Source organism: Macrobrachium rosenbergii, chromosome 56, assembly GCF_040412425.1.
Source record: "Macrobrachium rosenbergii isolate ZJJX-2024 chromosome 56, ASM4041242v1, whole genome shotgun sequence".
NCBI classification, from domain to species: Eukaryota; Metazoa; Arthropoda; class Malacostraca; order Decapoda; family Palaemonidae; genus Macrobrachium; species Macrobrachium rosenbergii.
In genome coordinates, this window is record NC_089796.1 from 66,518,997 (window position 1) to 66,545,496 (window position 26,500).

The following is a 26,500-nucleotide window of genomic DNA, read 5'->3' on the forward strand; positions in this document are numbered from 1 at the left end:
TTTACATAACCCTCAATAGTGTCAGTGAATTTACCTGGTGACTAGTTTGTTGATAGCCAAGGTCTATGTCAATAAATATATAAAAAGACCCCTTAACAATGAATGACACTTTCAAAGGACACTCAAAACCTAAGTGGCATAGGTAAACAGTGTTTATTTGATGCCTAACAGCCATTCCTCAAAAGTTACATCCTGCATGAAATATAAGACATGACATGCTTGATTATATATGGTTGCATTAACAACTGACTGGCCTATATTTTAAAGAGTTAAAAACATTTCTTGAAGATATAGTTCATCCACTAGAAAAAAAATTACAAGAAATGAATTGGTATAACTGAAGACCTAGAATTCATTTGCTGAGATTTTCCTTTTTATGAGCAATAAACATTCAGTGATCACCTTTTACAAACACTCGTATAATACAAACTTAATCATAAACATGTACAATATAATCATAGGTGACAAATTTGGTTCTAAAATCTTAGAATAAAAATGAGATTTGCAGAAAACAGAGTAAAGCACCAGAGTAATGCACGATGTTGTTGTTATAACATAACATTAATGTATCAAAATGCACATGTACATCATCTTCCTTCCATGCCCTTTGAATTTAATAAAAACTCAACCACACTACATAATCAAATATCAAAAATCTGCTGCTGGTGTATAAAACTTTTATGGCATAAATACAAGTATACCATGAGACTATCGAGATTTTTATACGCACTAATGCTCTCGTCATCCTAATCTAATAAAATAAAGGCATTGACTTGGCACAAATAAGTCTCGCATATTATCCTACTCACTAAATATAAAAATACAACATATCATGTCTTAAAATACTATACAGGGCAAAAGAAACTTCTAGGAAGCTTTTTACACAAATTGTATATTTCTAAAGCCTTACAGCATTCTTAAAATGAAATTGGTATGAATAATATTATTTAATTTCATTTTCATTACATAATGCCGAGACGTCAATGTGTGCTACCATCTACAACACATTACTGATACTGCCGTGGGTACCACATCTGCACTCCATCACGAGTTATCAATTGATGGGTGACTTGAACTTGGGGGTCATGGGACACTATCTGAATGGGAACTTCCGAATGCAAGGTAACTAACTGAACGCCCCCTGCTGCTGCAGCATCCACAACCGCTGCTTGTTGTTCAGCTTCTTCAGGAGAGACGATTGTTAACGCTGTGGCATCTTCAATATGAATTTCATGCGCTGTATGGGGGAAGTGATCAGCGTGAATCTGATGATGATGTTGCTGCAGTTCATCATGCTGTGTCTCCAACTTTTGTTCGTGTTCAAAATCAATATCATCACCAATCTTTTCTATTTTCAGAGGGTCAATTGTAGCCTCTGGAATAATCTGCTCTGTATCGAGAACTTCTTCAGTAGTATCGATAATACTGTCCTTCTCTTCAAATTCATCATCAAACTCCTCCTCATCTTCCTCATCTTTAATATACCTCCTAGGCCTACCTCTCTTGCCCCAGCGTCCTCTCTTACGGGGCCTACCCCTAGGCCTTCCTTTCCTTTTCTGTACGTATTTTCTCCCACTCCCTGGTTTTGGACCTGGCTTTTTGGCATCTGGTTTGCGAGGAGCCCTTGGTTTCTTAGATACTTCTTTACCACAATATTTTTCTTTATGCACAGTTAAACTTTCCTTGTATTTGAATGCTTTCTCACAATTGTCACATTTGAATGGTCGAACTCTGGAGTGCACTTTCATGTGTTTGTCTAAAGCAGCTCTAAAGAAAAATGCTTTTGAACACTTCTCGCACTGATGAGGTTTCTGCCCTGTATGCTTTTTCTTGTGGGTAGATAAAGAGGATGAGTGAGTGAAAGCTGCATCGCATAAGTCACATTTCCAAGGTTTTTCTCCTGTGTGAACCCTAAAATGATTTTTAAGCTGCTGAGCTGTTATGAAGGCATGGTTACATTCATGACATTCATAAGGTCTTTCTCCAGTGTGTGTACGCATGTGCGCAGGCAAGTGCGAAGAGCGTGCAAATGTTTTTCCACATATCCCACACATATATGGCCTTTCACCAGTATGTAAACGTTTGTGCATACGAAGGTTTGAACGCTGTGCAAATGCAAGCCCACATTCACCACAAACAAAAGGTCTTTCACCAGTATGAGTACGCATATGATCACGAAGGGTAGCGTTACACGAAACAGTTTTGCCACACTCTGGACAAGGTACACGTTCTCCCCCACTCTGTCGAACTCGGGGTTTTGGCTGTTTCACAATTACACCTGGATCACTTTTAACTATAATATTCTGCTCGGGTATTACAGCATGAGCCTTGGTGATTGGTACCTGTGGCACAGTTTGTACCTGAAGCTGTATATTGCCATATTGCGTCTGAACTTGCTGGTTGAACTGACGGGCAATGTCTGGACTGCCAAGTTCCACCTGTACAGCTGGGCCACTTGCAGTGATCAACTGGCCCACAGGAGAATAGTTGTACCAAGTAACACCCTGCAATCCAGCAACAGAGTCCACACTTGCTACATTACCCACCGTATTCAGAGGCTGCACATTGCCAACACCTTGTACAGAAGTGACGCCAGTCACACCCGCTATGGATCCAACCCCAGTAACATGGGTTACTGCAGATCCTGCAGTTGATACATTATGCTCCATGATGAATGGCCCAAGTTATGACACTCCCATTCGTATTCTTCCTGATTTTATGCCATAACTGTCAGCACCTGTTAGAAAAAAATATATTTTAGCAACATATAAGTAATAAACTGGTGCCAAATCTCTTCAATCTACAAAATGCTAACAGGAAACTTGACTCTAGATCAAATTATAATTGGGAATCAACTTCTGTGCAACAACTCCTGTCTCTTTTTGGCCTCCCTCTAAGCATTTTCCACTAGGACTAACATGACAAAAACTAAATGTGCTAACTCATATATATTAAGTCCCTTAAATAATGTCCTAATTTCTGGATAATAACACACTCATTTTGCTATTAAGTGTGGTTACAAGTTTTCATGGCAAGAAAATTATCTTGAATATCTGCATTCATATGTAAGTTACAATTTAACATACAAAAAATATTCATAATTAACCATCACACAGACCAAATGTCATAACCTGAGTTTATTATCATGTATAATTCATAAATACATCATAACCTGAGTTTATTATCATACACAATTCATAAATAAACACAAATTAACTTGCCTTTGATAAAACTCAACCTGATGTTTATGTAAGCAGGACAATTGTACTGAAATATCCCACACTGAAAAGTGTACAGAATTAACAGTCCTGTCCCTGGAACAGCTCAATTATGTTAATGTATTCTCTATGGCAACACAATGACAGAACTATAGGCCAAGAGTGTTCCGAAATGCTTCCTAGAAAATGCTGGTTGTCAATTGTTTATTCATTTGGAATAAACAAAAACTGACGGGAGGTAGCTTGAGTAATCTTATTTCTCTATACACTGTAATTCCATTTTTCTTTGCTTATTATCATTGCCATATTTTTTGCCCATAACAAAAGTGGTCTTGAATCACTTACGAAGTCAGTTGGAATATGGAATGGAACATAAAATTAAGGCCACAGACCAAGTGCTGGGACCTAAGAGGTCATTCAGTGCTGAAAGTGAAATTGAAAGTAAAAAGGTTTTAATACAGTGAAACAATTGTTAGGAGAGGGTGGAAAGTAAGATGGAGGAAAGAGACTATGATTGGAGGTACAGTAAAAGGAACGAAAGGGGTTGCAGCTTGGGGCCGGGAGATGCTGCAAGGAATCTTAAGTAATGCCTATAGTGCACCAGCAAAGTAGGTTATACATGAATGGAAATTTTAAGTCTCATAAAAGTTCCTTGAACTGACAGTGTTTGAATTCCAATTTTGAGCACCTGGTTGCCATCCTGGACAATGAATTAACCTTCTCATTAAACACGTGTGTAGCTCAGTATACACCCAGTACCAATAGTGTATTTTCTTTTCTCTTTTGAGTTTTCCTCTCTTGTAAAATTTAGTGGATATGACCCCAAGTGCAAAAGCAATGATGACAAAGTTTATGCTCCACTAAAGAGAAAAGACAAAGGAAAAAATAAATGTGGACTGAACAAAAACTTACGAGAGTTTCAGACCACACAAAAGTGACATGTTCGAAGTTCAGACAAAGCTGAGCATTCCGGACAATTGCAGCCTAATGCATTCCATAATAACCTTTACATTATTCACTTTGCTTCGACATTGCCAAAGTGCTGTAACTTCATTATTACCATCCTTTTTCAACAAGAATGTTAAAGGATGTTAATAGCCCAGTATAATTTTTCATTTTTGAGAGAGAGCTCTTGGTACTGTAGTATTGTACAGAAGCAGCTATTCTATTTGGCCAAATATTTTTGCGTACTGCCTAATGTTAATAAAATAATTCATAATTACAAAATGTATATCTATATTAAAAACATATGCTGTCCGTACAGTACAGGTATGTGCTACTACCAAAGATGAGGTTTGTGATCACCTTCTAATTCAAGCTTATGCAAAGAAGGCATCCCTCATGTATACATGTGGCCTACTCCATGTTTTTTTTATTAATATATCACTCTGGAGAAATACAGTTAATGGGCTGTCAATGGGAAAAGTTGGCTCTGCTGCTGATAAGAGATACATGCAAACGTAGATCTTTTGATTACTAGCCGAGTTGTTGAAGACTATGAAGCAGTTTTCATGATGGGGGAGGCTACACTCCCCCCACCTCTTTCTTTTACACTTCCTCTTCTGTAATCTTGAAATCACATCACCTACTGTACTTTTGAGAGTCAAAGCTGGAATCATTGGAATGTCACATCTCCAAGACTATTCTTTCCACCTTGACCTAACAAGAATAGTTATATTGTATTTAATCTTGTCACAACAGTTACAGCTTTGACTAACCTATCATCATCTTCATTTCCTTTAATACCTATTTGTAGTACAGGGATCCAAGACTTGAACTTGCTGGCTTCATACAGTTTTGGGAAAGAAAACTTGCCCTGCTGGATTTCAAAAACAAATGTCTCTGGTGGAATGTTTATAATAATTATGAACTCATATCATATGAGAGAGAGAGAGAGAGAGAGAGAGAGAGAGAGAGAGAGAGAGAGAGAGAGAGAGAGAGAGAGTGTGTGTGTGTGTGTGTGTGTGTGTGTGTGTGTGTGTGTGTGTGTGTGTGTGTGTGTGTGTGTGTGTGTGTGTGTGTGTGGGGGGGCTTACTACTTGCAGCTTGTTCAGTTTGAGGACTTAAGAGGATTTCCATAACAAGCAGATTCTGAGCCCTCCATATGAACTAAATCCAACCTTTAGTGCTTTATTTGATACTAACCCAAGCATTTGGCTTCCATAACCCAAAATATATGGAAGGTTGAACATGTTTTTTATTTCAGCCTTTCATGTATGCAGTTTGTTCCTCCCAGTTCATGTGTTACTGTTTCCCATTTTTTGGTCAAAATCATAATTCTTTCTATCTTCATACATCATGACTGCCTTTGTTTTAAAGATTTAAAATTGGAAATTTACTAGAGAAGCATGGACAACTATCATTGTCACAGCACTGGCTAAGTAGAAAGTTTCGAGCAAAGTACAGCAGCCATCCCTATATAGACCATGCTTGGTATCTGATTTGTAATGTTGCTTCCAACTACAGTCTGTTTTTTTCCATCTGTCCACCTGCCTGTGGGGCTCGCGCATGGTAACACTGCGTCCCAGGCTTTAAATAGTTATGCTGGGTGTAAGTTTTAGGTAAATAAAAGGTTATCTGGGCATTTGCAACTGAAAAGTGTTTTAATAATTTACTGTATGCGAATTACACCGTTAATATTTGAAACAGGATATTGTTATTATTGTTGAATGTAAGCTGCCTTTTCGGGGTGGCGAATGGAACAGCCAGACGCAGTGGCAGGAAAATTGCTTCTCTCGCAGTTCACTACGGCAAGACGTCAATTTTATTGGACCACACCTACTCTGCTACTAAGCTACGTGTTACTTCATTACACGTAAGTATATCAGTATATACTTTTAATTTTTATAAAGTGTGTTTTAGCCAGATACGATATGAAGTAACATGTAGCTTAGTAGCAGAGTAGGTGTGATCCAATAAAATTGACATCTTGCCGTAGTGAACTGCGAGAGAAGCAATTTTCCTGCCACTGCGTCTGGCTGTTCCATTCACCAGCCCGAAAAGGCAGCTTACATTCAACAATAATAACAATATCCTATTTCGAATATTAACAGCGTAATTCTCATACAGTAAATCATTAAAACACTTTTCAGTTGCAAATGTACGGTAAATATCCTTTTATTTACCTAAAACTTACACACAGTGTAACTATTTAAAGCCCGGGACACAGTGTTACCATGTGCGAGCACCACAGGCGGGTGGACAGATGGAAAAAAACAGACTATAGTAATGTTCTAACTCAGAGCAATTCCTTGTGGAACACCATATCCAAATTTAGAGATGGTCTGAATAGATGTTATGTATTAGTACCTGGAAGGTGAGGGTCTGTGAGGAAGTTTTAGTAACAGCAGCAGCAGCTGATAAATAAAAATATCCCAATGGTAAATGGTTAGTTTACAATGTAAGATTCAAGCCTGACAAAGAGAATGAGGGAGATTTTGAAGAATGCTTCGATTCAAAGCCAGGGTGTGATTGGTAAATCGTATAAATGAGAGATGTGTTTATGTACAGCATCTGGACACCAGACTTGATATCTCAAAGACTGATATGGCTTGGATATGTGATGAAGAAAGTGAGTAAGAAAGTGGCAAATGTCAAGGTAGTGGCAAGATCCTGAAAATCAGGAGGATGAGGGCACAGATGGAGACCTAGACCTGATGATTTGTACATTATGCAAATAATGTACCTGATGCTTATCTGAATAACAGTTCAGTACTTCACATTTCTGAATTTCAATTTTAACCCTTGAGCCCAAATAGGGAAGGCAGCCCAGTGCAGGAAAGTAAACTGCAAAGAATAAGCTATTTAACTGAATCAATCTCTTCATTTGATAACCAAATTCATACATACTATTATGTCATCTGTGATTTCCATAGAAACACAATCCTTTATTATCCTTGTGCAATGCCTTGCAACTCAAGTCATATTCCATAGAGACATTCTTCAATTTTCACTGAAATCCCTTGGGTGATCTAAAATTTGTCCTTGCTAATAACCTCCAATCACCTGTCAAGAATGTCTTCTGATAATCAGATAATCAACAAAATAAAACAAAATTACCATCTTATATCTAAAGTATCATCTGTGATTACTTTGCAAAAATGTATACTGTATTAGCACAACACCTCAAACACTCTTCACCACCGCACACAATAAGCGCCCAGCTTAAGTGTGATTATACTTCAAGTTTAACTAGTGAGAAAGTCTGACCTAGAAATATGTGGAGGTAGAGAATAATTTTAAAGAGCTTAATGTAGATCTGAAGTTTGACATATCAGGCAAACTGAATGCCGCATGGGATGTTGCACCTGTCTGAGACTTTTAAAAGATGCAAAACTGTATATTTAACCCTGACCTTGTATGACAACGTGCTGCCGAGTGCTGGAAGCTTTGTAGTATGCAAGTCCCTGCATGTGATGTTGACATAAACATAGCACAGGGGATTTTTGCAGAAACTGGGCATCACACATTAAAAACCTTTTCACAGGAGGCTGTGGCATTTCTACTGGTATCACGTAATTCTCTACAAAAAAGCAGCTAGTGTGTCCATGGATGAGACTTGAACCAATATGAAATACTCCTTAAAGTTATAGCTTAAAAGGAAAAAAAAAAGAGAAGATGCTCCCAGTCTACGTTGCCTGTCTGGGTGACAGCAAGTTTTTATAGACATGTACCATAAAATATGCAAACAGATATAAAACCACTGAATCGCAGCCTGGAGAAAGGTACAAAAAAAATTTCTGCATTTTCCTTTGCAAACACTGTCTCCTGATAACACTTTCTTAATTCATAACTTCATTCAGCAAAACGTCCTTGATATCCCATGATGCTGATGTATTCATTACTGCTGCTTCTTGGAAAGTATAAATCACATCCTCAGTCATATGAAGTTTTCCAAGATACTTGCATCTTCAAGAGTTTACAGCAAAGAACTGTTACATCATATCATTGATGTTCAAGTTCCTTCAATACTTCTTCCTTTCAGAAGCAGCATACAGAAACTAAATCAAACTCTCATCATATGCTGCAGACTGAAGTCCATCAATGGGGGGGGGGGTTAAATAGAACAGAATATAGAATTTAGGCCAAAGGCCAAGCACTGGGACCTATGAGGTCATTCATTCAGCAAAGGGAAATTGACAATAAAAAGGATTGAAAGGTGTAACACGAGAAAAACCTTGTGATTACACTATGAATCAATTGTTAAGAGAAGGTGGAGAAACGTTAAGTATGGTGGAAAGTAAGATGGAAGAAACAGAATATGAATGGAGGTACAACAAAAAGAATGAAAGGGGTTCCAGCTAGGGGCCAAAGGGATGTTGCAAAGAACCTGAAGTAAAGCCTACAGTGGACTGCCTGAGGTGCACTGACAGCACTACTCCCCTACAGGGACAGAGGTTGATTCCCTGGTCCACATAAGCTGGAAGACAGGTGGTGATGGGAAGCAAAAATGCCATCTTATTGTATGCCTACAAGAGAATTAAACCTTCATAATGGCCAAGTTTGAACATGTTCAAATTTACTTTGTATAAAAAGTTTGTGCCTTGAATATTTTCAGCAAGCCTATGGTCTTTAACTGCGCTTCTTCAAAGTGGTCAGAAAATGATTACTGCCTTTGGGGTCCACCAGCCTAGGTCTATTGAAATCTCGGGTGTTCCACAGTACTGTATTTGGGAATGTTCTTGCTTAACTTTACCTACAACGTTGTTGTCAGTCATGAAAATGACACAGCAGTGTCCAGATGTTGCTATTTTTGTTGTAAATATATACTTCTCCTAATGAAGTTGCAGCCATCCTTGAAAGTGTACCAACAAGCATGTAGTCAGAGAAAAGTGCGAACTTCAGCGCAAGTAACTTTACTGATTTGAACAGGCTCCCATTTCAAGTGCTTGAAAAATCTTAACTGACAATACCCAGCATCATCTACCCCAATGCTTTCTTTTCCACGGCACCTCAAACACATATAGAGCTGCCACAAAAGTATATATTACAGTATATGCAAGACCTATCTTCGCAATGATGATGGTAATCAGTGTCACACACTTCAGATCTTTTGTTTTTCCACCATGAGATTGTGCATGTCCAGTCTGGATTTCTGTAGTCTCTATGGTTCTTAAACCTGTTAAACCAACACCAAACAATATTCTATTTAGCCAATTTCCAAAAACTATGTACAGAGGGAACTCCACTTCTACTGACACCTATTTCCTAACATCTCAAAACTGGTGTGTTACGCTTGCCAGCAACCATACAAAACTGTCCAGTACCTAAACAGAAGCATTTTCTTCACTGCAAAATAAATATTTCAACCATTACTACTGATAACATTGCTCACAAACTAGCTTTGAATGTGCTTGTGTACCCATCACATAAAACAATTTTATGAAAGAGGTGAGAAAAGCAAGGTCTGACCCTATGGACATTACTTGAATGTGCTTGTGTACCCATCCTATAATAAAGAAAACATTACAAAAGAGCCGAGAGGGCAAGTTCTGATCCCAGGGACATTACCTGAATGTGCTTGTGTACCCACCCCATAAAACAGGAGAGTACTTTACAAAAGGGCTGAGAAAGAAAGTTCTGACCCTTGGGACATGACTTGAATGTGCTTGTGTACCCAGCCCATTATAAAGGAGAGTAAGTTACAAAAGAGCTGACAAAGCAAGTTCTGACCCTAGGGACATGATGTGCTGTTCTTAAGCTCAGAGCAGAAGTTAAAAGTCCACTAGGAAGAAAAAGGGATAGTTTGGGCAAGCGATGAGGCAAGATGAGCATCAATCAGTTAAAGGTGCAAGATATGGATTTGGTTGGTTACCTGAGAGCAGCAGTCTCATCTTCAAGAGGTTTCTCCACAGCATCCCTACCTTCTCCACTGTGATAGATGAACTGTCACACCAGGTGTGTCTTCCAATAACGAAGACCAGCCTACTAATGTTTACAGTAATTGACAAGCACTGACAGGCTCAAACTTTGGAGACTTTGGAGACATAGAAGCCCCAACTTTGATGTGGGTCACAATACAATGATGAAGGGTCACTCCTGAATAGTATAAACTTTAGATTCCAAACTGCTTTTCCACATTCCTCAATGTCACACAGTCGTGGATACAAACATTACAATATGGCAAAGATCAGCATGGATCCAATTGTCTAGGGATGAACTGCATAGTATCGATGGATTTCATGCTACATAGTCAAGAAATCCTAAACTTCAAAGGTTAAAATCTGTCTGTGGTAGGAATGCATCACTGATCTCTTCTTCATTACATGTAATTAAAGATTATTGATCTTTTCACATAAGGAGGTGAGGAGTGTACATCTATCCCTTGTGGGTGTTCAACCTGAATGCAAAACACATTTAGCAGAAACCCTACCCAAAACCACACTTTCTTCCAGAAAATATGACTTGATCAGAGTGATACCACTCTGCAGTGCTATTCTGGGCCATCTTCTACAGCATGAAACTCTCTCTCTACAACGTGTGCTCCAATGGTCCTCAGACTTAACATAAAATACTTTAGATACACAATTAGAACAGAACCTACAAACTACCAAAGTTTTTTAAACTGTTGCTTCACATGACTCCCAGGGGATTTACTGACTTTTCTCAAACCTGGAAAGACAGTTATAAAATGTTTCCTAGATTCTTTGCAAAAGCCCCTGTATGCACTGTGGGGACATCCTGGGTCTAAGATAACTGGACTTTGCCACAAAAAAAAAAAAAAAAAAAAAAAAAAAAAAAAAATATATAGGAGGGGAAAAAAGTATTCCCAAAAAGTCGTAGACCATTAACAATTCAGGAAGTTCACCTCTACCAGTGACCCAAAGTCAATTCCTTACCATGAAAAATAGAATGGCAGCAACATAATTAGCATGAGCAAGCCAAACCTGCTCAATTCGATTATGGAGCATTAATAGATTATATCTTACAATTACTGTGGTTAACCAAGATGCAACGCCAATGGTCCTACCACTAGAGATAGCACACCCAAAAAAATCCACTCCAATAACAATACTGTTTAAAAATAAGAACTAGTTTGAGGATAAAATAGGCCATTTTGTGTGTAAATCTTAGCATATTGCTAAAATTATACTTAAAATCCTTGTCATCGGTAGTTATTGTGAAGGTTGAGGATTTTATGTGCATTTTTACCAATATACTAAGATTTACAAATAAGAAAATGATCTTGTTTTAGCCTCATCCTAAAAGAATGTTAATATTTTTCATAATTTTCAAAAACTAGTTTGATTGCATCATTGATAGTAGATTGTGTTAAAATATCTAAAATTTTACTGGAGGTCGTAATGTTACAATAGGCAGTGTTTAAATGAGTACATTCATACTTTAAATTCAAAATAATGGCACAAAATAAAAAATATATATCTGCAATTACAGACTTATTTTCAAAATGTAATTTAACTGGATCAACGAGTTAAAATACTAAACTGTTACAGGCCTGGCCCAAAAAGTTTATCCAAGTGATTTTTATTAAGACAAATGAACCAATTTATGTGCCTCTCAAAGGGCTGGCTCTAAGGATTTGTCTTTTTTATTAATAATTTCCATGTGATAATTACAAACAGCTTCCATGCAAAACGAAGACCAATGATTTTTAAAAACCACACCCCAATCTGGAATGTTAACAGCAGTTTAGGGAGTCTGGAATGCAGGATTTCATCATAAAGTAGAAAAAATGAAGTTCAGTAATGTACTATATGTGTGCATCTGTGTACAGTAAATAAATCTTGAACTAGTACTGCACACTACATAAATCCCAACCCTTGCAAAGAATAAAATTTTGAAAATATTAACATGCATTGTCAACATCCTTTATGTACTGTACCGGTCACATCAATTATAGCTATTTTTGTCATTCTTTAATGGCACTTTATTATCAAGCAGCAAAGTATAATGACATTATGCAATATTTTATAATCATTTTGGTTTGCATAGACCTAAGCTTATAGGATTATTTTATATTATATATTTGCTTCAATTCTAAATGATTAACTTCAGGCAGCAGTGTGCGAAAATGTAGCAAACTTAGTTTAGCGTGTACACTAATATAGTTCATAAAAAAGTTGTTTAGTCGAGTCGAAACAAATTTTTAATAAATGTAATTACGGCTTACTACCGACTAGTGGTAAACACCTCTCAAACATCTACGAATGATCAGCTTAAGTATGACGGAAATTAAATATAAACTTGCTTTGCAAAATTTGTTCGCTGTTTCCGATCTCAAACACTCTGTTCAACACTTTAGCTGAATTAATAGAAAATTTTCAATACTTTCCACAATATATTACCTTGGTCTTGTCATACAGGCTGAACACCAAAGTCATACCTACTGACTATATGCTATGTGAATCAGCATCAACTTGAGCTAGATTTCAATCATCTTCTATGAAATGACAAAGGTTCATAACTGGATGCCTAGTTCAGTACAAATGCCATTCTTCCAATTACTCAAGTTGTTAAAAAAAAGAAACATTGAAACAACAAAACAAGCACTAGATGACCCTGACTGATCCTTTCTGAATGTAAAACGACCTTCTGTATATTCAGTAATTACAAGCTACACAAAGCTAAAGTACAAACACATTAGTCACTATACAGTATGAAAGCACATGGGAATGCAATGCATATTCATTAGAATCTAATGCTTAACCCTTTGAGATTTTTGGAGGTCCATAACTCAACTACAAGACATTTTCCATTCTGGCTTACCACTTATGAGCTTACAATTTTTTTTTAGCTTGCTGTAATTTCCTTTTCATGACAGAATGCTGGTTTAGGTCTTATTTTAAAGCCAAATAATTGTGCTTTTTATTGTATTATATATTCAAAACGAAAAACGATGTTTATAGAGAACAGATATTACTTCACTTTTCATAACAGACAAGCAGAATAGCCTTAAGGTTTACAAATACTTTTTGAACCATAAAAAAATTACGGTAAATTTCCTTTCCAATGATATATACTGTATACTGTACTGTGCAAATGAGACCAAAAATAACAAAAAGCAACTGTAATTTTTATTTTTTTTTTTTTATTTTGGGGTGGTTCAGTAATTCTCTGTGTACAGCTCATACTAGCAAGGAAGATTCAATTAAAACATCCCACAAATCTCCAGATATCCCACTGATAAGCAATATCCAACTATTTGTCAAGTCATCAGAATCATGAAAGATGAAATTTGCAGGACACTACGGAATCTCAAAGGGTTGAGGTTTACATAGAGAGAGAGAGAGAGAGAGAGAGAGAGAAATAAGTATACCTTAGTTTTACCAGACCACTGAGCTGATTAACGGCTCTCCTACGGCTGGCCCGAAGGATTAAACTTATTTTACGTGGCTAAGAACCAATTGGTTACTCAGCAACGGGACCTACAGCTTATTGTGGAATCCGAACCACATTATAGCGAGAAATGAATTTCTATCACCAGAAATAAATTCCTCTAATTCTTCAATAGCCGGCCGGAGACTCGAACTCGGGCCTAGCGAGTGCTAGCCCTCAACTCTACCAACTCGCCCAACAAAGAACTAGAGAGAGAGAGAGAGAGAGAGAGAGAGAGAGAGAGAGAGAGAGAGAGAGAGAGAAATACTGGCTGTAAAAATGTTATGGATATGCTCCTTTGCCAACAAACTAATTATGTAGCCAATGTTGCATCCAAGCACACCGACAGCTCGAAAAACACACCTTCAGAAAGAAATTTTAATAGCTATCTGAGGCACTCAATACTGTACTCTATACCAGACTTAAATTCCAAACACCCTATGTAACAAAGGAAATGTAATAATATAACATTTATAAAAAGACTCAGAATGTAATTGATAAAGATACAGTATAAATGAAATAAGACCTAAATGTAACTAAATTCACTGTGACTGCAGAACTACAGAAATCTGCTTTTGAATTTCTTTTTAAACTTAAAAATTTACCTGTTTCAGCTTGAAAAAATATGCTGTTAAAACTTTCAATTGGCAAAACCCAAATTCAAGAATCTATACATACCATCTTTAAAATACCAACTCATTACAAGATGAGAGCATTTTACATAATCATAATAGATACTGGAAGGTAAAACAATTATCATAAAGTAATTCCCTTTCAAGTTTGTTAAATACATATGATAAAGATGGACTGAAATTATTGCAATTTTGCAAAAGAAACTGAAGTAAATGAAGACATTCTAGAATGGTACCTTAAACTAAATTAAGTGAGCATAAGTTCCACAATGTATATATATCTACAGCAATGATTTTCCTATAAACACATTTACATCTTCACCATCGCAAAAAATATACATAATATAAAGTTCTATAAAATTCAACAACTCTACACAGTCTCCAAGTTATCATAGCATTGTGAAACTTCCTTATACAAGCAGCTATTAGTATAGTATAAAAATAATCAAACATACAGTAAAATCCCACTTTGAAAGTGACAGCAACAAAATGTATCTTCCTTCTCATCAACAACCAACATTTTAAATACCCAAATGGGGCATGGCAATTGATACTAAGAAATAGTCTCCTCAAAGTAAGGAATCATCATCTCTTTGCGTCCTAAATTGAGTACCAACAATTGCAGGTCAGTGAAAAACACAATATGCCAAAAAAGGATGAAATCAAGATTACATTAATAGTGTTGCTTTGGATACCACATTGTGTGAGAAGTGTCCCTTTCAACATAAGTTTCTGTAGGCAACTGGTGATGAGCTAAATTTAAAGCAGCTCCTTCGTGCAAAGCAGCCATCGCAACAGCAGCTTCTTGATGCAAACTGCTGGTATCGTCTAGGCCAGCTGCAGCAGCTGCAACTGTAACCACTTCTTCCACTGGCACAATATGATGAATTGTATGTCCTTCCGAAACACTTATGGACTCCTGTGCATGCGCAATCATGTTTTCAGTTTCTGAATGTGTGTCTAACGGATCAGTTCCATCAATCTGTATTGTGTCAGGATCTACCTCTACTGTGGGTATGTCTTCAATTTCTTCCTTAGCCTGGACAATGTCTACTTGGTTTTCACTTTCTTCGTCAACTGAAAGTAGTTCACTCTTTATGGGCAAATCCTTCTTACAGGAGTCGTCATCTTCAGAAGTACGAACAGGTTTTCTTTTCCTGCGATTCAAGTACCTGCCCTTCTTCCTTGGCCTACCCCTCGGTCTGCCAGACGGTTTTTTCTTACACATTTTCCGGCCACTACCTTTGGGTCTGCCCCTTTTCCTTTTCTCTCCAGTACATCTTTTCTTGTGGGAAGATAATGATGAACTATGAGTAAAGGCTGTCTGACAATATTCACATACAAAGGGTTTCTCCCCTGTGTGGGTGCGGGAGTGATTTTTAAGAGCTTGGTGAGAGGCAAATGCATGTTCACATAACTCACAGGAGTAAGGTCGCTCTCCCGTATGAATTCTCATGTGACCAGGTAAGTGGGAGCTACGAGAAAATGTTTTGCCACATATCCCACACATATAAGGTCGTTCTCCAGTGTGCACCCTTTTATGTAGTCTCCAGTTGGAACGCTGAGCAAATGTCATTCCGCACTCGCTACATATAAAAGGCCTTTCTCCCGTATGCAGTCTCACATGATCACGTAGGTTGGCATTACAAGAAAATGTTTTGCCACACTCTGGACAAGGTACACGCTCACCATTCGTGGGTGCTTTACGAGCTTTGGGTGGCTTGGGTGTTACAGCAGGCTCCGGTGTAGCAACTGCTGGGGGTTGTTGGGGATGATGGCTAACAATGATCTGTTGAGGTTGGGCAGGAACTGCTTGGAGATTACCATACTGCAAGGACACTTGCTGGTTAATTTGTCTTGCTATGTCAACTGTTCCCAACTCTACTTGCACGGGAGCATTAGTTGTCGTAATAAGGCCATCAACTGGTGTGTAGTTATACCACACCATACTAGTGGTATTTTGTGCTTGCTCCATTTTTTCTTCTTTGTGAACTGGCTAATTGGCCAGATAAAAAAAATTGGCTACAAAAGTTGATCCTCATCCAAAACTAGCATCCACTCTTCCATGGCATACCTGAAAAGAAAGACAAAAGTGTTCAATCTCAAGTCTCGCAAATAATACATCATGCAACTAATTTTATCAAGTTCATTTCAAAATACATGAATATAAAATAACATGAGCATAAAGTTCTGCACCCAATTCAATGACATGGAGAGGAAAAAAAAAAAAAAAAAAAAAAAAAAATCCTATGTGAAGTCTATTTGCTATTAAACTCCATGATTTATTACGTGGAAATACAAGGACAGTAGTACTGCACTGTACATCTATTTTTACCCTGTGAACTTTAAATTTATACAAACATGCATAGACATAATTCTGAAGAGGTTATATATAAGACAATTCTTTTAAATATCTTTATTCAATATCTGTTTTACAAGCATGGGATATCAGGTTGTTTTCTACTGGTACTTTCAATTAGTTTCAGTTAAATGGATGTCCCACACATACTGTCAAAAACATTGCATCAGAAAAGGATGCTTGACTCAAGGCCCCCTAATAAATACATATTCTTTTCAAAACTCAATGATGCTCAGTTCACATCTTGTCAAGAATGGTTTGATTAATGTAAAATACATACATGCATATAAACATACTGTATATGCAAGATAATTTAAACATGTATATGTATACAGTATGCATTACAGTGTATATTCATTCTGTTATGTATATGCTCAATAGCATACGTTAGTGTGTGTATTTGTGTGTATATAAAAGAGGTACTGTATACACATCAAATGCTGTATATATACCATATATATACACACATGCAAGTTCCTCTAATGTTGTATATATACATCTTTTAAAATGTATATACAGGGAAAGTACATACATAAGTACATGATATATATACATACATACACAAATACATTCATGTATGTAAAATACATATATACAGTATATTTATATCCAACTAACCTTTATCTACATTCATGAAGAACTTGTTTAGATCTTAAAAGACACTGTCTCAAAAGCTGTAACTGTGCATCCTGATTTTCAAACAACCCAGATACCCCGCACTTAAAACAGTGATAGCAAAACCAAAAAGGGATACATACCTCCATATCCCCTCCCTTAAGAGGATCTGCTTCCTTATTCGTAGTGATACTAACAACAGACTTGAAAAGGCTGGCCCCCTGGGTTGCTGAAAACAGGACACACCGTGATGTCTGCTTTCATACACAGTAGTCTTATTAAATTGCGCACCATATTTCAAAAACATGTAACTCTAAATATTGGAAGACTATAAGCACATATTCTCATGATCCAAATATCCTACAGTAAAAAATGTGACATCCACAATCTTTAAACAGAACAGTGCTGATTCTTATGCTATAATGTCTTTTGTTTTAACAGCACTAAGAAATCTTACACTACAATCCACAACACTCGACAAGAATTCAACGCATCACTTCACAGAAAAAACAGGTTAAATGTTGACAATACCTGTTTACTAACAGCAATAAAACTCAGGTGTGGCATTTTCAACTTCACTTTTCCTCTTCTTTCTTGAACTGTGCGCAAAACGGCTTATATCTGGACGTTACTGAAGATGATGGTGCGCCCCATTAAGCGAGCAATGAGCTTGAGGCTTCTTGAAAATGTTTCTTCAATCCAAAATTGCTCAAAATTATGACTGAAGCAAGGTAGCTTGCCTCAAGGTGAAACTCCATCTGTTAAACCGCGGCTCTGACACTTACTCCGAATGATATAATAAACAGTATCATCCCATTCATCCACACTGAGTGAGTGAGAGACCTGATCTTGATAAGTGAATTGTCTAAATTTTACAATTTAAATATAGTACTTTGCTGTCACTTTTAAAAGTAAGTTTTAGGATCATGTCAAGATCAGCGAACCCACTCGCAGCAGGGTTCGCCCTTGTTTACAAGAAGATTACTAGGTTCGTTATTCTTTACATGGGAATAATAGGGTTCGCTGTTCTAGATATGAACACTTTGGTACCAGACATCTGATCCCCCAGGGACTAGTATTAAACAAGGCAAAATACATTTGACGCACCAGGGGCTAGTACTAAACACGGCGAAGCAGTGTAGATGAACCACTATACCTAATATGGAATTGGAGTTTGGACCAGAAAGGGTTGGCCATTCTTTACATGGGGATCATAGAGTTCGCTGTTCTTGACATGGAGATGTTAGGTTCACTAATCTTGTTTTAATCTGCTTTTTGTGGTTTTAGACTCTGTTGTGAATGTATATTCCTAAATATAGTCTTCATAACTGTTGCCATACTCAAAAACAAACAGATAAAAAATTAAGCTTTTATCACTAGAGAACAACAACTTCAATTTCAATTATAACATATAATGACAACAATCTCTACTGACGACTTTGCTCTATATTTATTCAAAATGTGGCACCCCGCCTCCAATGACAATCTAAGCCTTTGAAAGTTTAGCGATAAACAAAGAAAATTAATGCAGTTTCATTAATGAGTACCAGAGGTTTAGTGTTATCTGTGACACATACTACACTGTGACATGCAATAGAAATGCCACATATTCACTCCAACTGACAATGACCTATTTCTACAAGAAACCAAGGCTTGAGTGTCCACTGTCATTTTAACAACGTAAAAACCATTCTCATTATACAGAAATTTACGTGCAAAATAAACACACAGATTATGCCCTAAAGGAAGAAGGGAAACTATTCCTTTGGAAATCTTTTTTTTTCAACTTTACAGTTTTTCATGCTACATAAAGTGATAGTAGAACATTTAGCTATTCAAGTAGGAACTGGTTTTGTATTGAAATCACGTAAACCATACAAAGTTAAAAGACAAATCCAGTTTCTCAGCTGGACCATTCTGAAAAAATCACATTAACAACGAATAAAAAACAGTCTACAACTGCAGTACAATAAAATTGCCTGAGCATCATTTTAATCCTGTAACCTTACTCAGTGTAAATTCATAAGAATCTGTATTCATCTTTATATACAAAAAATATACCAAAAGTTGACACACGCACCTGTCACTTTAATAACAGGCTACAGTCCAAGACAAAAAGTCATTCCCAGTGAAAGATTCTGCCCAAAATAATTTCAAACAAGACCAAGCATTCTCCAGAAACACACTGCACAAATGGTAACAAAATCAAAGAGCTGGTAGAGTAAATACATACTAAACATCAAGCTTTCATATTTATTTACTCGTCCATCGACACAGACCATTCAAGTACTGTTGCACACATATATAGCACATTACTTCTCTTCAAGAGTTTTAGTAGCTAGTTACCCAGTGGTTCATTAAAATTACAAAGAGCATTAAATTAAAACCTGTTTAAAAAAAAAATGACTAAGATACAATATAAATTGGCAAGGCTGGACTATGTTTCATCTATTCAACCCTCACCTCCATCTTGCCTTATCTAAAGTATATAATTTCAAAAGCTGCTAACACTTTTTTCCTCTTAAAAAAAAAAAGCACCACAAACAACCAAAATGGCCTGTTTATTATTATTATATATTAACCTGATATCCCCACACAATCATATGGGACAAAAACTAAGGCAATTTATTTGCATGCAAACTTCCAAAGACCCAAAAGCCCTTATTATTATTATTATTATTATTATTATAAAAAAAAAGTGAATATTAACATAGGGAAAATAAAAATGTAAGGCATTGGCAGATGGCATTGTACAGCAATGCAACGCAAAGGAATACAAAATCTCAGGCGCTGAGCAGTGATATTGCCTATAGTATTCCAACAGTTCCCTGTACAGGGATTCTGTTGCTATGCAAAACAAGCATATACTAATTCCCCTGGTAGAGGCACTGTAAGTCATGGTGGAAATTCCCTGTCAAAACAGGAAGTCCACATAAACAACACGGAACCAGTGGTACTTTTTCTTATCATTTTCATTATGACCTGTTGTTTCCAAAAATCTCTTCTTTAATGAGCAGCGAGTAAAATCAAGCGGTGACCTGGCTGGGAAAGCAAATCGCCTCTCCTACTGGGATCATCAACTGAGGCCACACGTTCTGCAACAGGAAATGATACTGAGATGGGGGAATCCCCTTCTCAAACAAGAATTGGAGGAATAGTGGTTGGAACCAGCACTGGAATGTAAAGATGAGATACTTGAGGTATATTGCCTTCTAAAGACACAAATGGTATCCTCTTTGCTTGCCGCCTTCTTAAACCACTTCTCTCTCACTGGGAGGGAGGCAAGGAGGCACTGAACATTCTTGGCCTCCTCTGCAAGCTGAACACAAAGTGTAAGGGCAAGTGGCAGACACTGCCATAAACCTCTCACATAATCACAACCTGGATATGTGCACTAAGGATGCAGAATTCTCAGGTACCATCAGGCCCACCATACACAGATGGGCTGGGAACACAAATCAATAAATCTCGCTCAAACACAACCATAAAGAGAGCCAAATACGTCTACTTGTACTTGCAGTGCTGGTCAAAAAGAAACTGGTGACATGCATACTGTGTGTACATGGGCAGTTACCCACAACTGCTAACGTTAGGCTCCCACATTTTGATACCTAGTTTCTAAGCTTCAACCAGCCCTGACTGCTCCCTGGGTATATCCGAATAGGAATGAAGGTTTGTATACTCATAGGAACAAATACTATAGGCAATGCTAAGAGGGGGAAGGGAAGTGGCACCTTGCCACTTACAACCATCCATGCTTGGTTGCCTTGAGTTTCTGTATTTCCCTTTTATAGTCCATGGTGCTCTAGTTACGATGCAAAGGAAACAGCACCCCAAGTATGGTTGGGATGCATCCCTGCAGGCAATTTTACTCTATGACTTATACTCAGGTTAGGTGGGAGGAACCTGGCCAGGTAAGGAAGAAATGCCCTTGGTTGTGTTTGGTTATGATTCTTCCCTATAATTAGCCTTGTGAGTGATTTGTCCTTAGTAATGTATTTTATGGTTGACACTCATTGCAAACATGATCCATGTATTGTTCCATCTGCTTACTTTATAACCTGAGCATCTTAGACCATTCCTGTCGGTGCAATTCACTTTATTTTGGCCTCCCATTCGAAAAATAACTGTCATAATACCGAGGGTTGAGGAAGCACAAAAATGAGTGGTTTGTACATACAATAATGGCCAGAAATGCATAAAACATAAGATAAATGACCAGAAAAATTTCACTTACATAACATTACCGAGCAGTATCCATTCTAAAATATTCTAAGATATGACCCCTGGCTTTCCCAAATAATAAACTATTCATGACCTTTGAATTATCCAAGAATATTTGGCATGATTTTCCTTCAACTGTTGTTTGGTAATGGTTTTTATGCTGTGATCTACATCTTTCTTAACATGATTAGTATAAAAATCAAGCTCAAATCTATCAGAAAGTTACTGTCAAGAGATATTAACTATCTTTTTAATTTTAACAGTCCTTCCAATGGGGTTGGTACAGAAAACTGTACTCATGCAAGGAGTGCAGTACTGGTGTTAAAGTAAAGCTTTACAATTAATGAAACTAGTGTCAGAAATTTTCAAAACACATTAAAACATGAAAATATTTTCAAGTCCAAGATATGATATTTGTTTACAGTAAAATTTTATAGAATATATTACTTATCCCTGCATAACAGGACCTTTGTTCATAGGCCCCGCCACTGATTATGATACTGCTCTATCTCACCTTTCTGCAATCAAAAAACTGTTCATCATGATATCTAGCCTAGGCTAGCATAATTTGCCTTTTCCTTCCTCACTTAACCTCTCCAGCGACGACACAAATACAGCATTTTTGCCATAATTCTTTAATGTCTCGAAGTACACTATAGTAGACAATTATGCAATTTCCCGCCACCCCCAACGTCTGCTAAACCCCAGCTCATGTTGTAGATCTCAACTGCACTGATACTAAAGGTTCTGCTAAATGACACACACATGTAACCTATTCAGCAAAATTGCAGACTACTACCACGGGCCTCATTCCCGCTGGCCTAGTCACCGACTGAGCTATTTACTGTATTTTATGTTAATCATTTGTTGCTGTTTATGATATTTATCACCTTTCGCCCACGTTCCTACATTCATCCCTAAGGGAATGGTACTAGCCTAAACGCTGCACCCGTTTTGCCCAAAAACCAGTAGTTGCTGAGCTACAGGGCTTCAATTTTACCACCTAGTATAGGCTAGGCTAAGTTTATCCTGTGTTTAGCACCAGCCCCCTGGAGATAAACGTAAAAACATAAACAAAAGAAATAGGTAATTCTGAAGACTATTACCATGGTCTAGTTCCTGCCAGTTGCTGACCGGAATATTTACGGCCTTTTGTTCACGTTATTATGATATTCTCTTCTTTTTCTCAAGTTTTTTAGGTTCATTCCAAAGGGGCTGTTACTAACCCTCAGTGGATGGATCCCCTCAAGAGGGGATCTAAAACAGGTTTTGGGTGGTGGACAGAGCCCCTCCGAGGAGTATTAATATTACACGCCATACGATTTGGCTGTATTGAGCGGGGAAGTTTCTATCACTTCAAAGGCCTATAAATGAATCTTGGAAACTTAAGAATTCATCTCGGCTCAATCAGTGGGCATCTAGGGGAGGTCAGTATTGTTCTTGACTTGATGGGGGGATGTCTTGCTCCTCTCTCTCCCATGATGTCTTTTTCTTTATTTGCTCGTAAATATACCCAGGGATTGCTGTTGGTTTTAATGCATTTCTTTTAAGATATGATGTCAGTTATAATTGTAATTTTGCAAAGAAAAGATATATTAGAAAAGACATGTATACCTCCTAAAAAGTTACTGCATATCCTGATCCCAGTAAATTTACACAAATATTTTACAACAAATATACTAAGAATTTGTTACTGATTTTAGTTATGTTACATTGTATGAGCTGTTATTATAATTTTACAAAATAAAATTAGAAAAAACATGTATAACTTGTTTTGTAAAAGAGGCCCCACACAGGGTTGTTAATAGTCACTTTCAATTTCCTGTGGAAGGTAGGGAAAATCTGTTAGAATTTTTTTTCTTACACCACATGCATATGCATATCTTCCGCTTTCCTTCATTTTTTTTTTTTTTAAATCGGCAGACCTTAAAAGTTTGCCTGGTCTGAGGGGTTGCACGATATATAATTAGCCTGTCCCTTAAGGGTTAAACACAGACCCTACTTTGCACATAAACAGGTAATTGCCAAACTAAGGTGGAGAGCAGTAGGCTGGTAGTCTTAGGATAACACTGAAGACTATACTACTCATCCCTGTGGTTCGCTAACTACCGGTTTACATGCAAAATAGGTGCCATGTTTAGGCTAGTAGCCTACCAGGGACTTGGGGATGAACGTAGAAACAAAACCAAGGGTAAAACTTGAATTTAGCTACGCAGCCTATATCTCGATAGGAAATCTACAAAAACCGGTTTTCGTAAATATGCAGTGGTAATTTTTCGGAAGACTCCAGCCAGCCATTTCAAAAGGTGCCAGCTAGCCATTTTTGTATGAAAACCCGTTTAGGGTTTTTCATGCAAACATGGCTAGGAAATGTTAGGGCACTAAAAGAACATAAAAATACCAAACTATCATAACCTAGAAGCGTGTACTGGTTAAATTTTTGCCATATTAGCTATGGAGGGGGTGGAGGCTGGTACTGTCATACCTTCTAAGTCATAATTTGATTAATTACCTTTCTCTGTTATTAAGCACTTGCAAAGGTTATGTATTGAGAAGAAATTTTTTTTGATGTGTTTTACCCAAGAAAAATATAAATTATAAAGTGGGAGGCAGCTGGTGTCTTCTGTAAAATAACCCATACAGGAAATAAATATGCTAGAGGTCCTGACCTAACCAAATCTTACCTTCCTAACCTAACTTAGGTCGACGTGCCTTCCCCTGACCTGGCGGAGGGGGGGGGGGAGATTGCCTATCCTGGACCCCCCCAAAAGTGGTACTTACCAAGTTAATGTATAGGCTGCGCAACTAAACTTAGGTTTTACCAAACCGAATATCATAAACATTATAGGCATAAAATCATAAAAAAGGAAGTATATACCTAGCCTGGAGCTCTAGGCTACAGGTCTAGGTCATCATAGGCCTGACTGCTTCAAAACAGGTTTGGTAGGCTGGCCATCCACGATACCCAGACAAAGGGTGGGGAGTTTTTGGCCCTGTCGAAAAGCTTGGATTTGTCGAATAAGATAACAAGAGCATTGGGGATCGTGAGTCCTAAGGCCTGGGCCTTGATTACGTGTCGCCAACCATTCAAGAGACAAGATGGCCACTAAAATATAGCAGTGGTGTCAAACACGAGGTCAAAACATACTAAATATAAGAGTAATTCATTCTTTTATAAGCATCAGCGGAAATACACAGTGGCTCGGTTATCTATCATAGAGTTGGCAGCGTCGAGGTTCATACCCTTTTTAAACAAAAGCCCCGACTCCACTTGGCCTATGACGTCGCACACACACATTGCAGCCTTGTGGTTACGGTTCCTAATAACTAAAGCTGCCGCCCAAGTCTCGGGGAATGACAGAAAAAGAATAAAAAAGCATCGAGGGGGAGAAGCAGCCAGCGCCATTTGTGTATCTGGCGAATGGTGGCGTCTATCCCGAGAAGGGTGGCCCAATACTCATCACACGTTGTCCTTTTTATTGCTTAATTCGTGACTTATTCTCTCTAACTTTCGACACCCGATCGCCTTTAGCACACCAAACTGAACAGTCGACATGTTTTCTTACCGAGTAGCGGAGGAACGACGGCGTTTCGACAATAATAACAATTTCACTCATCACAAGACGTTGGGAGTCGACGGAAGCCTCTTCACTCCTGCAAGTTGCCAGTAAAAGCTTTTAAAAATCTACAAATTTCTCAAATAAAATCGTCCGGGCGTCCTCGCGCCCGAGGAAATTATTTTCGACGTCAAAAAATTATGCCGAACCATCTAATGTATTTTTGGGCGAGTCCGGCGCACTTGCGGATGCTAATAATATCTAGAACAAAGAAACATTGATGACCGACGCCATTTTGATGGCTAGAACTGGCAACACGGGATCATGGAGGACTCAGATAGAGAAATATTTTGACGGCAACTATCACGATGAGGTCGCTGTTATTGTTGCACATTTAACGACTCGAAACGATCGCAGCTCTTGACTTGGAATGCCATCTCATTCAAATGTATAAATAAAAACCACATGCATTCATGACGGACCGTACGGGAAAAAAAGATATTTCCCGCGTTTAGCAATATGACATGAGGCGAGATTACGTTCCAACAATAGACAGAATATGGAAAAGGTCTATGTGCCTCAGAATAAGACTGATATGACCTCCCCAATAAATATCAGCAGTGAACTAAGACAACAGATTTAATATTCGAAGATGCGGGCTTCATTCCCTTCCTTTAATTTGTCATGTCTGACACGAACGAACAAACCCTGCCATATTTACTAACTGGTTCACGTCTAAGTGTCGATGCCTATTTCCCTTTACGTGTTACGGCAAATCACGATATTTCTCATTAATTTCCATGGACTTTTGGCCATTTCTTCTATTCTGTTTAAGGAATCAAATGAAACATATTTACGAAGACACGCATCTTTGGTTCCAAATGGATAATTAAGAAAATAATCAACGTCCGCAACTCGTGTAAACTCAATAAGTTCATTCAGAAAATTGAGTCCAGCATACGCAATTAATGCACTATCAGCATTTCTGTTTTGCTAGTGGTTGCAATTTCAATTTGCCAACTGTGTTATTTTGTATTTGCCACCTGTATTCTAAGAGAGGGTCTGAAAATGTTTGTGAAGACGCGTGTTACACGTTAGAGCTATACACTGTATAAATACAGTAAATGCAAGGCTTGCCATACTGCTGAAATTTAATTAATGCCTACACGCTGTGACATGAAATCAGTTCAGTCTTTATTGAAATAACAATGAAATGGGCAGAGAGAACCTGGAAATGGGGATGGATATCGAAATAACGAAGAAACTTATGTAAATATAAGAGAAATAAATTCTTGTTATGTTAATTTTCTTTAAATGAAAATGAAAGCCACGAGTAAACAAAAGAGAACTATTGTCGTTCCAAAATAAAAAAATAAAGAGATTGAGCAACGAACTAAAACTAAAATAGAATTTAATTTCATTCTGAAATCAAGTGAGCCTACAACGATTCGTGAGATTCAAATACAGAATGTCTAAAGTAAGCAATAAGTACAACTGCGCATGAAGTTTTCCGACAGAAAACGTCACAAGATAAAAAAAAATAGTCAAAGGATGCAGAGA

The 26,500-nt window shown here is 37.6% G+C and overlaps 2 protein-coding genes across 6 annotated transcripts in view; both read right to left on the reverse strand.

The window, feature by feature from the left end:
* Positions 1 to 134: 134 nt before the first annotated feature.
* The window catches only part of LOC136836232 (zinc finger protein 616-like), a 46,866-nt gene continuing 20,500 nt past the window's right edge, over positions 135 to 26,500 (reverse strand). The window contains 4 exon segments of the mRNA XM_067100236.1: positions 135 to 2,685; positions 4,937 to 5,060; positions 9,078 to 9,186; positions 11,057 to 11,231. Of these exon segments, the coding sequence (XP_066956337.1) occupies positions 1,008 to 2,685; positions 4,937 to 5,060; positions 9,078 to 9,186; positions 11,057 to 11,231 (2,086 nt within the window). The 3' untranslated portion in view covers positions 135 to 1,007.
* On the reverse strand, positions 14,024 to 25,484 carry LOC136836572 (uncharacterized). 5 transcript variants are annotated; one of them, XM_067101027.1, is made up of 4 exons: positions 24,950 to 25,034; positions 17,691 to 17,985; positions 17,303 to 17,388; positions 14,024 to 16,259 (listed from the first exon to the last, which is right to left on the reverse strand). In XM_067101027.1, the coding sequence occupies exon 4, from the start codon at positions 16,158 to 16,160 to the stop codon at positions 14,859 to 14,861; it is 1,302 nt and encodes a 433-aa protein (XP_066957128.1). In that variant the 5' UTR covers positions 16,161 to 16,259; positions 17,303 to 17,388; positions 17,691 to 17,985; positions 24,950 to 25,034; the 3' UTR covers positions 14,024 to 14,858. The 5 variants fall into 5 exon arrangements, with proteins under 5 accessions (XP_066957128.1, XP_066957130.1, XP_066957127.1 ...); XM_067101029.1 differs by lacking the exon at positions 17,691 to 17,985 and having other exon boundaries at positions 24,950 to 25,036; XM_067101026.1 differs by lacking the exons at positions 17,303 to 17,388; positions 17,691 to 17,985 and having other exon boundaries at positions 24,950 to 25,484.

Excerpts from the sequence above, each read along its gene's own strand:
- LOC136836572 (XM_067101026.1), bottom strand. The coding sequence starts at position 16,160 with ATGGAGCAAGCACAAAATACCACTAGTATGGTGTGGTATAACTACACA.